The following is a 12,288-nucleotide window of genomic DNA, read 5'->3' on the forward strand; positions in this document are numbered from 1 at the left end:
CACCGTGAAAGCAATCGCCACCAAACTTGGCTGATATTCAATTCGTGGTTACGTCTGCCATCTGGTGGACATGTGCAGTGTAGGCCAACACAGTTCGCCAGCAGTTGCCGCTGTCAGGCGTCACCCCGCGCGTTCCCGCAGTTGTGAGTCGCTGCTGCTGTTGCGGCGTCCTGGCGTGAGTCCCATGCGGGTTGGCTGCAATGAAGCCGTGAAGACGCCGCACAGCGCCACTGTTGCTGTCACCGCGCCAGGCACTGCAGTGGTACCACGTGACCACACGGTGGCGCTACAGCACCATGCTGGTTAAGTTATTTTAGCGACTACACTATGGGAACCTCATTTGCCAGTAAACATATGATAATTGGTTCTTTACCCTTCTATCTGGCAACAAAACTGACACCTTTTTACAAGGAGTCATGTTTGCATAGACCGCAATACCTGCAGTCATAATACAAACAAAAGAACATAACTCTGATAATGTGCACTGTCCTTAAAGTTGATTGGTCCACACCCGAGACAGCTTTCCTTAGAGCCTAGTCTCATATGGGTTGGACCAGAGGACGCCAAAAGGCGTACAACTCAAAGACAATGCACCATCAGAGTATGAGAGCTCGGGGCAAGCATCTACACTATGGGAACCTCATTTGCCAGTAAAAATATGATAATTGGTTCTTTACCCTTCTATCTGGCAACAAAACTGACACCTTTTTACAAGGAGTCATGTTTGCATAGACCGCAATACCTGCAGTCATAATACAAACAAAATAACATAACTCTGATAATGTGCACTGTCCTTAAAGTTGATTGGTCCACACCCGAGACAGCTTTCCTTAGAGCCTAGTCTCATATGGGTTGGACCAGAGGACGCCAAAAGGCGCACAACTCAAAGACAATGCACCATCAGAGTATGAGAGCTCGGGGCAAGCATCTACACTATGGGAACCTCATTTTAAGGACAGTGCACATTATCAGAGTTATGTTCTTTTGTTTGTATTATGACTGCAGGTATTGCGGTCTATGCAAACATGACTCCTTGTAAAAAGGTGTCAGTTTTGTTGCCAGATAGAAGGGTAAAGAACCAATTATCTTATTTTAGCGAGTTTACATGTTGGTTAGGTTATTTAGCGAGTGTCCATGTTGGTTATTTAGCGAGTGTCCATGTTAGTTAAGTTATTTTAGTGAGTGTCCATGTTGGTTAGTATATTTAGCGAGTGTCCATGTTGGTGTGTATGTTGAACTTCTTTCACACCGTACATAGCCAACCATGGTCACCGGAGGTGCCGGAGAGGGACACCAAACTAAGCACGAAAAGCAGTTCTAAAGAAAATGTGTTTTCAACCTAGATTTTAAAAATGCGTAGCTCCAGTGACTTCTTAATGTCGGAGGGAAGAACATTCCAGACGGCTGCAGAAGTGCATCTGAAAGCGTGCGATGCAGCGACCGTCTTTGTTCGATGACTAGCCAAAAGCTGCTGCGAGGATGACCGGAGTTTGCGTGATGGTTTATGCTCTTTGATGATACCCGCAAGGTATTGGGGTTCACTTGTGGCCAGCGCTTTGTATGTAATGAGTGCAACCTTATACTGTATGAGTTCGGCCACAGGAAGCCAATGCCGTTCGGTGAACACTGGAGAGACACGGTCGGATTTTGCAGTACCCGTCATGACGCCTGCCAAAGAATTCTGTACTCGCTGCAGCTTGGTAATGTTTTTGCCAGATGTGCCGGAGAGTAGTGAGTCGGAATAATCGAGCCTTCTCGATACTCTGCTACACACCACTCTGTTGGCTATGTGATGTCTCAATAGTGGCCAAATGTGTCGTAATGACCTGATATTAAAACATCCATCCTCCGACATCTCTTTTTACCTGAGCCTGAGTGCCATCCAGTAGAACCTCCAATTTTTCTGCATTAAGCAGTATTTCGTTTTGTGAAAACCACACATTAACCGTTCGCGTGCAATCTTCAAGGTTACCAAGGCTCCCCATATCTAACTTTGACTTCACTGCGGTGTACAATTGTGCATCAGCAGCACATTGATGGAACTTGATGTCATGTGATGAGATGACATCAGTTATCGGAGAGACACGTTGAAGATAGGAGGGCCCCAGGACGAACCCCTTTGTTACGCCACCACGGCACAGGCAACGACTGTTCATCACGCAGCTTGACGGACTGTGATCGACCATGTAGGTATGACTCGATCCACCCCAGTGCCGTACCGAATACACCGAACCTTGACCTTAGCCGCCCGATGAGGATCTCATGGTCGTTGGTGTCGAAGGCGGCTGAGAGATCGTGGCCTGCCAACGCTGCAGCGCACCGGTCATCCGTGATCTTGGAGAGGTCATCGGTGATCTTTAGTAGAGCCGCTTCAGTGCTGTTGAATTTCCGGTATGCTGCCTGTCGGAGCGATGTGGGTAAGTAACCACTTCAGGCAAAGGCACTATATAACCTTTGTACTCAGGTTTGAGATCAGGCGATAGTTTACGGGATCACAATGGTTCAAACCAACATTCTACAGGAGCAGTTTTAGCTGCGACATTTTGAACCGGTCTAGGAAACAGCCCCCACTAAGCGAAAAGTTTGCCAGGTGGACAACCAGCAGTGCGAGCACGTCTGAGCATGATTTGAGAATCGACGTGTGGATCTAGTCAAGCGGTGTTGTCTTATTTGCAGCCGTGCAATGAACATTGACACCTCTGCCACAAACGTTGGCGACAGGGTCTCGAGTTTTGCATTCATTCCAGGTTGATTAAACTCAGATGACAGACTGGGGTAATGCGTTGCCTTCAAGTTATAAACTGCTGTCTTGATCGTCACTATTTTATCGGCGAAGAACGTCGCAAGTACAGTATTGTGTACAGACCGGGTCGACTAGTTGATGCGTGGTTGGAGTCCAGCAGGCCCTGCATGATGCGCCAGAGAGCACCGGGGTCGCGAGCCGACTCAGTGACGTGCAAAGCATAGAACGATCTGTGAAACTCAATAATCACTCTGTTGACAGATCTGCAGGCCGCTCTGTAAGCGAGTCAAACGAGTTTTCTTCCAAAGACGCTTCAGCCTCCTCCGGATATTTGTTATAGTCTGGCTATAATTTAGTTAGAAATCCATTTTCACACATTCATAGAGATGCAAATGTTTAATGTATCAAAAATTACACAATTGTATTCATTCAATTGTAATTGATGAGAGCAGAGTTGACCACGTAGAAAATATTTGAATTGATGACAAATTATATAATTTCCAAATAATTTATTCCCAAGGAAAACGTGAGCCTTAATGCACCAAACAAGAACCAGTAATATCACTTGCAATGGTTCCCACTAATTTTAATTCAAGCAAATACGTGTGAAAGACATACATTGTTAAAAATCAAAGTATATTGGTTATCAACATAAAACATAATAATGGAAAATCTTAATTCTTAATAATTCTTTAAATTGTCTGCTATCGTTTCCCCAAGGTGATCCCGATTGCGCTATCAGTGTCACCTCATGAGACGCGATATGAATTTAAATCTCTTGCAGAGCAATGGACCCTTTAGAGTCAAGAGACTGGCCCGCGGAAGGTTCACGGTTAATGACTGCCCCACAGAAGCGGATTTCACATCTTTTATCTCTTTAGGCCACCTCTGATCCACAAATGAAGCGGCGTCACTTGCCAACTCTGCACATTAGAACGATATTTATTAGCATGGTTGCTACATACGATGCGAAAGAAGTTCAACATACATGCATTAAGTGATCATTGTTGACTGAGGTGAGAGTATTAACTCACTACATTAGAGAACCCGATTTAATAATTGTTGGCTGCCTGAATTTGAACTCTGAGTCTCTCAAGCAACTTCTGATACTATCCATGAACAGTGAAAAGAGAATTTAATGATTCCAGCTAAGTCAACGATGACCTAAGTCTTAACTGAGGGTTAACACATCCATACATTAGCACTAGCTCTACCCTTTAGCATTATTATTAATTCTATACGTGTTCACCAAGGAAAATCGCACCGAGTCTCAAGACCCAGCCGCAGTGGCTCCGGTAAAGGCCGAGCTATGACACTTGCTGGCATTTCTTTTGCAGCTTTTATAGAGGAACACGCCATTAACTCTCAAAAAAAGAATTACCAGCAGATTAGCACGGCTGGTTATGTACGGTGCGAAAGAAGTTCAATATATACACATACAGATGCATGTCTGGGTCTTGTGTTTGTTGCGTGCGTTCGCTTTTTTGTACTGTGTGGAGCAAAATGTTGGTGTATTGCAGAGATGCATTGTTAATATAAAACTTCCATAATACAACTGTTTAGGGTTAGGTCGCATAAATATAAATGTGTTGTTAAACCCACCACCGCTGACAAAGCCAAATTGTAAAGTTTGTCACGTTAACAGAACATGCCAATTCGTTACTAGTACAGCACACTGGTGTGTTGGAAAGTAAATCAACAACATTTATCATCTGAGTACGATGTTTCGCCAGGAATTGCAACCGGCATCATCAGGCGACAGCCAAATTTGTAGAGAAATCTTGTTTCGTTCCTTAAATAGTCTGCTAAAGCTATATGGGGGATCTTTGTTGTGTGTGTGGGGAGTGGTGGACCGGCGGTTAGTACACTGCGCTACGAATCAGGCAACCCGAGTTCGATTCCCGCTCACGGCCAACACCAATAACGATTCTATGAACTTCCCCGAGCTCGACTCAGCCTGAAATTTGTACCTGGTGCGATGTGTAAACATCGCTACTTGATAAACCAAGGCGACTAGGCGTGGTGTTGGCTACCCACCCACTCGTGTGCCGTGCCAGCTTTCATAGGTGCTGCTCGCTCACAGCACTTGGTCTGGCAGTCGGTTATGGGTATCCAGCGTTCTTTGTTTGTCTTTACAAATTAAACACGTTCCTATGACATCATCATTTGCAAATGGTGGCCTATTGAATGCTCCAAGGTGTTTGGCGGAATTTTCAAGTGTGAAAAAATCAACATATAAGTTGAACATATTTGGTTTTTATTTTATTTCCTTCCACTTACTATTTGGGAGATACAGATCATGACGTATAGACACTTGTGATTTATATATAAAGAGATCATTCCAACTTGCTGGGGGTGCCCTTTCAAATGGTTGAGATGCGATGTAAGTCGTTCTGAGACACCCCAGTGTGTAAAGGGTGCTTCATCAACAGACAAATAATCATTCCCATTTTAATGTTGTAACCAGAAAATCCTGAAAAAAAGTTGGAAATTAATGAAGTCAAGCACACTTTATCGTGGGGTCAGTAAACATTTTCCACATGTTGAGCAACTGTGTAGGCAGAAAACGATGGACTGACATCACATCCCGGTATAAGCACACCTGCATGTCAGCGCTCTTGAGCTGAGGCACACCCAGCGTTCTGAAGCCTTGGTGTGACGTGAGCGAGACGTTGGCTCTGTGCAGGCACATCCCCAGCCACACGTCGTCAAGGGGGAACTTCTGCACGTCGCCCGAGACGGCCTGCAACCTCCTCATCACCTCCCTGGACATCACGTAGCTGCCCCCGCTCACGAAATGCGGGTACATGTACCCGTGGAACATCGCAGTGGGTATGAAGTACTTGCTCCCGGCATCGCGAACGACATACGAGTCTGTGACCACGCTACCTAGGAGGAGAGGGCTGCCGCCATCTTGTGGAGCTGCCAAGAGGTACTCGAGGATGTTGTCCACGTTCACAAACATGTCGTCGTCGCCCTTGAACACGAAGGCCACGCGGCGGCGGCTGCTGCTGCTATTGCTGCTGTAGATACTGATCCAACGTAGAAAGTTCATGTCTTTGAGGGTGAGGTTGTAGAAGTTGTCGAGGAATTCCCACTGCAGAATGTCTTGCTGGACAGAATCTTCCAGGTCCACGGACTTCTGGATGTGGACCAGCGACGGCGGAGGGAGGCCGAGGAGAAAGAGAGTGCGCACGCGGGCGATCTCGCTGCCGGCCCTGGTCCGGAGTCGGACGTCCCTCTCGTGACCCCAGGTGCTGCGCACGGCTTCTCGCCGCTCGGAGTTTTCGGCCAGGCTCTTGACGACCAGGAGGAGGTTCAGCGTCGCATCTTCAAAGCTCTCGAGCTTTTCTGGGTGGTTGTGGACCATTGGGAAATAGTGGCAGTCACGGTAGAGGATGAATTCTTGACGAGACACAGAGAGAGAAGACAACAATAGCGTGCAATCTTGGGTGGCAGGGTGGCGCAACACTTGTGGCTTACCGCAAGAAGGGCATGGGTTCAATTACCAACTCGGGCACCTTACTGTGAAGTATGTATGTTCTCCTCGTTATGCACCTCCGATTAGCACGGTTGACTACGTACGGTGCGAAAGAAGTTCAACATATATACATGCAGTGAATCAGTGTGTGTGAGTGTGTGAGTAAGTGTGTGAGTAAGTGTGTGAGTGGACGTGCTCCTACAGTCTGCTCAGGCTATACGGGGCATCTTTCTCTTGTTGAGTGGGCGTGTTGTGAGGAGCGGTAGTGTGGCGGTTAGTGCGCTGCGCTACGAACCCGTTGACCCGAGTTAAATTCCCGCTCAAGGCCAACATCAGTGACGATTATCTTAACCGGTCCTGGGCCTCCCCTTAGTCGACTCAGCCTCAGATGCGCACCTGGTGTAGTGTGGTGTGTAAAGACAATGAAGGCCGTGTGCGGTGTTGTCCACCCACCCTGTTGAGTGCGGGGCTAGCCTTCATAGGTGCTCACTAACAGCTCTTGCCCCAACAGACTGTTATGGCTATATGGGAGATCTTTGCCTTTTGATTGTGTGTGAAGATCTGAAACATCTGGACACATTCCTATCAATGAGCTCCTCCAGCAGGCAAGGCTGTGTTGGCTAGGTCAAGGAGCCCACAAGCCCAGCCACCGCATGCCTAAGTACCTTCTGTTTGGCCAGTTAGAGGGGGCTAAAGGGGCACGACATGGCATGGAAAGAGATGGACTGATGCGGTACAGGAGGAAGTGGACCTGAGCGGACTAACCAAAGACTGGTACCAGCGATGTCAAGATCGACCTCGATGGAGGAGGCTCGTGAAGGACGCTACTGGGTAGTTGGAGGCAGTCGCTCCCCAACAACAACAGAGTGCAGAGGAGTGACACTCACAACAAGGAGTGGAGTGCCGGGCGGCTAAAATGCAGCAAGTTGGCACAGCAGGGTGCACACCTGGTGCATCTGCCAGTCATCTCAGTCGACCCATGGTACCTACACGTCTATCCTGTGACCTCCTGTCAGCGAGCCTTCGACACTTCACGTGGCCTCGGAATTTACCTGCTCTGGTACAAGTGCCATGGTGACATCAACGCCACTTAGTGGCGAATGGAAGCTGTTGTTGCTTTCGTGATTGTGTGAGTTGGTGTGTGAGTGATAGGGTGAGTGATTGAGTGGGTGACAGGGTGAGTGAGTAAATGGTTGAGTAAGAGGTGGGTGAGTGAATGAGTGAGTCAATGGAAAGTGGACAAACGACTGAGTACTAAAATTACCTTTAAATCGGTCACCTACAGATTTAAACCAATCCGTGTCTATGAGATCATGATTGGCCACGCAGTCACTTTGAATAATGCCCCAATCCTTGTGTGTGTGCATTGCCCCTGCCTCTTTATTCGAGGCACTGACATTGCCAGGCGACAGCAGTGATTTCCCACGTGGCAACTTTGTACCTGTGAATGGTGGACAGGGTGACAATATTAGCAGCAGCAGCACCATCATCAGCAGCAGTATTCGCAGCAGAATTATCATCATCTGCAGCAGTGACATCGTCACCATCATCATCAGCAGCCACAGCATCATTAGCAGCAGTAATATCTTAATCAGCAGCAGCAGCAAAAGGAAGAACATCAACACAGCGCCATCATTAGCAGCATCAGTACAGCATGATCAGCAGTGTCATAATTGTTCTTATAGTTATCAACATTTAAAATCTTGAAAAATATAAATATCACCGCCATCTTTCTCAATTGCACTTGTACCATGGCCAACACACAAGAATAATAATGCTGCTGATGATGATGGCAATGACGATGAGAATGAGGATGACGAAAGCAATGGGCAGTGACAGCACCAGGCGAGAGTGATTTTGCCACGTGTTGCAGAGGTTTGCGGTTGACATGTGCGGGCCTCCCTGCTTAATACCGCGGTGTGCATCGACCACTCGACACGCGCCATTTGCTTCACGGTGAACGTGAACAAATACCTCATGACGTCATTCTAAACGAGCGTGCAGGTATTGTGATCACAATCTACTAACTTACTCCATTGGAATACTCACACAGGAGCAATCATCCATCGCCCGCGACTGGCAGACTACTACCCGATTGCAGGCCAGGTGCTGAGTCACCTATTGACCAAAGGGACAGCTGTTTTTGGGGGTGCCCTTTGAAATGGGATGCGATGCGCTCATCGTGTGTAAAGCACCAGAGGTGGGACAAAGTCATTGTTATGCAAGTCCAAGTCGAGTCGCAAGTCATCAAATTCATGACTCGAGTCTGACTCGAGTCAAAGTCACATGACTCGAGTCCACATCTCATAGGTGGGACAAAGTCATTGTTATGCAAGTCCAAGTCGAGTCGCAAGTCATCAAATTCATGACTCGAGTCTGACTCGAGTCCAAGTCACATGACTCGAGTCCACACCTCTGTAAAGCACCCCCGATGTGAAGGAGGGCGGCTCGGTACTCATGTTAATGATTTAAACTACGAGAGGTGGTTTACATCATTAACATGAAGAGAGGCGATATACGCTTAACCATTTGAGTCGGGTTGCGTGATTTCAGATCTGTAAATGGTGAGGGAATCCATCCCAACAGAAACATTAACACGGGGCTGGAAACACAATGGGTTCAACAATACACAATGTTGTACGTGGTATGATGTACAAAATATATTAGCCTTATCCAGACCACCAGCTGAGAAGAACTAAATGTGTCGCAATTTAGGAAGGTGGCTGCATATTTTTACCTCCCTTGAGTTGGTGGTATAAGTAACACAACGGCAATGCATTCAGTCCTTTTGAGCTGTTGGTCTGGATGCGGCTGATAGCTGTTGTACGTCCAATGCTGCACATTTGCGTGTTGTTAAATTAGTTTGTTTCCAGACTGCAACAAAAATCATATTTCTGTTGATATGGGTTTAAATTAGGGGCGCCGTGATGGCAAGATGTTATCTCCCTTGCCTGGTATGCAGGAGGTCATGATTTCGGTCCTGAGCCTGATGCCTGGTGTTGATTTGGAGTTTGCATGTCCTCCCCAGGGTCATGTGGATTATTCTCTGGGTCCTCCGGTTTTTCCTCCATATTTAGAAACATGGGTTTAAGAGTATTTGTCTGTTATATGACCACGTGATAAGCCACTTCGTTAAGCTATAATTGTGGCCAAGTCGCTTCTGAAAAAAAGCTAACAGCTCTGTGGGCTGGTAAAATAAAACAGTTTAGTTTAGAATGATCAGTGTAAAGAACTCAACTGGCATCACCGAGTGCCGTGACTCCTTGCAATTAGAGGATTGGTCGAGGGAGCTGCGCGGGAACTGGGTGGTGCTGTCGCCATGTTTACCAATGCTGGTCTCTTTTTCCGTGCTGGATGTGTATGGCAAATCAGGGAGGAGGAGGATGGCTCCGACCAACGTCACCGCCACCACCACTTTAAGAAGTTGCAATCTGAGTTGAACATCATGAACACATGAATAAAACTGAGTGTGCAGTGAACACAAAACACTCTCTCATGGTTCACACTCATTACCTGATCATTCCCAACACACCTAGAATCCTATCGCTTCAGAAATGTTCTGAGTTGCCCTCCCATATATATATCACAATTGCAGGGGAAGCACGGTGTGTGAATAACATCTGTGAAGTATTCTCCGCTGTGCCTGTAAACTATGCAAATATGTTACACAAGTTGACGTGGAAGGATTGTCCTGCATTTTTAAGACCTGACATCGAAGTCGAAAATAAAAGCAAAAACCTTTGACTCCTGAACTAATATTGTCAGTTCAGCTAAGATGTGTCAATTTGGTTAACATTTTTGTCGTCGTCTAGTCGATGACAACATGTGGCATCTCATTCACGTTTTATTCTGTGGATTCCAGTCACAACATGAGCTTAGATTAGGCCGGTCACGTGGCCTGTCAGGGAGCACGTTCCCCACTTGTTACAGGGTTCACAGTTCCAATCTATCGGCCGCCCAGGACGAACTCACGCAGCACAACACAGACGCACGAGATGAGTGGTGACTCATCGGTGGTGCGGTGCGAGTGCTCACCTTCCTGTGCACGGGCCAGCACCCAGACAGCATGGCCAGCATCTCCACCAGCTCCTCGCACAGGTATAGGGCCTCAGCCAATAACTTGTATCGGCCGTACACATTGGACTTGCTGATGGCCTGGAGCAGCTTGTTAGTGGAGTCTGTAATGAAACACAGTGACGATAACTCCGCAGCCCACCAAATAGGGCGCGAAAGCTGAACATACATACATGTGACACGGCCCAGCATGTCGCATGTATTTATGTATGTTGTTAAAGAGTGTAACAGTTCAATTCCAACGGCCGCCCTGGTTATAACTGCGGGCACAATATCTCAAATATAAACTGTGACGTCACTCACAAGAGTAGGCCGTCACGTGTCGCCATCAGGATCCACATTTGAGAAATAAAAAAATTAACCACATATTACTGAATTGGAATTTTAGATAGCAGTCATCGCCCCCCTACTGACAGATTATGTCCAAGGTCCCTCTTGCAATGAGACTCATCCTGGTCTTATTTCTCACCTGGTTAAACAAAATAACATTGGAAAGTGAATTTGGATAGCATGATTTGTTTAAATCAACTTAACATTCAAATGCTCCACTGTTACCTCAAATATACAACTAAAGTCATATATTGTACTGCACTGTAATGTCATTGTCTGTTGGTGGAAGCAAAGGTCCGTCGGTCCCACCCCAACACCCCCCGCCACCCCCCACATTCTTCCTCCGCACTTCCGATTAGCATGGTTCGCTACGTACAGTACGAAATAATTAAAAAATACGTGTATGAGTTTCCTCTGGGTGTCGTGGTTTCCTCCCATATAAAAAAAAACCCGTGTCAATGCTATTGGTCAAACATCAGTATGCTGAAAATATATATGCAAATTACATTACTCAATTGGGGGTACACAACATAACCCCCTCCTGCGAAAACGTGGAAAGATCCTCCTGAAAATTATTGAGAATGAGTGAGGCTTTCCTGAGTAAATCGGGGTGCCACGGTGGTGAGATGTTAACTCCCTCGCCTGGCATACAGAAAGGTCGTGGGTTCGATCCCCACACTGACGCATGTTGCATTTTTAGAGTTTGTATGTTCTCCCCGTGGTCGCGTCAATTTTCTCCGGATCCTCCCGTTTTTATAAATCCTTTATATTAAGTTCACTTGCTTGCTTGCTTGCGTGCTTGCTTGCTTGCTTACGACCATGCAAATCTTTCGGTCGTTTTTTAACCCACTTCCCGTGATCTAATCGAGCTGACATTTTCCACACAGACTCGGTGTGCCAGACAATTAATGTTCGTGAAAAAAAATTCCCAAAATTTTACACTTTTTAGGCAAAAAAAATTATTTTACATATATTCAAATATAACTCATTCTTGGCTTTGGCTGAACGTCACAGTATAAGAGCCCAGAGCGTAACCCCTCCACAGGCCGTGGCGGAGTAGCGCAGTTGGTAGTGCACTTGCTTCCCATGCCAAAGGTCGCGGGATCGATCCCCACGTCCTCCACAGGCGAATATATTTTTAAATCCTTTATATTAAGTTCGCTGCCACGCATATAAAGGATTTATAGTGAAAAACTTTGTTTTTACGGGTTATACTTATTTCCTCCTTATTTAGAATCATGCGCTTTAAGTATTTCGCTGCTATAAATTTCCACATGAGAAGCCACTTTGTTGAGTTATCATTTGTGGCCAGGTCGCTTCTGAAAAGAGCTAATATCTCAGAGAGCCTTATCGGTACAATACAAATAATAGTAAATAGTAAGTAAAATAATAACATTGAAAAACATTAACAAAAGAGGGCTAAGTGATGATGCCGTTGTTAGTCACAGAAAATCTCATTTAAGGAAACATTCAACTACTGTATTATTATGTTTACTGCGTCCCTGTGTTTTTAAGTGTTCCACATCATTCGCTTCAATAAAATATTTGTTGGTACAGGATTACGAGTATGATCCCACCCTTTGCGCTTCAGAAGTTTACACGAGAGAAGTCTAGGCCTGCTTCATAATCATGCAAATGAAGATGTTTGATGTAGCACCAG

The 12,288-nt window shown here is 46.2% G+C and overlaps 1 protein-coding gene across 1 annotated transcript; it reads right to left on the bottom strand.

The window, feature by feature from the left end:
- Window positions 1-3,124: 3,124 nt before the first annotated feature.
- Window positions 3,125-10,469, bottom strand: LOC144719691 (UDP-GlcNAc:betaGal beta-1,3-N-acetylglucosaminyltransferase 7-like). Its single transcript, XM_078595859.1, is given in 4 exon segments — window positions 3,125-6,148; window positions 7,489-7,585; window positions 7,588-7,665; window positions 10,260-10,469. Coding segments are annotated over 4 exon segments (1,290 nt in total). The 3' UTR covers window positions 3,125-5,243.
- Window positions 10,470-12,288: the final 1,819 nt, after the last annotated feature.

The sequence above is a fragment of the Lampetra planeri genome, chromosome 1 (assembly GCF_965212315.1).
Source record: "Lampetra planeri chromosome 1, kcLamPlan1.2.h2, whole genome shotgun sequence".
In the NCBI taxonomy this organism is placed as follows: Eukaryota; Metazoa; Chordata; class Hyperoartia; order Petromyzontiformes; family Petromyzontidae; genus Lampetra; species Lampetra planeri.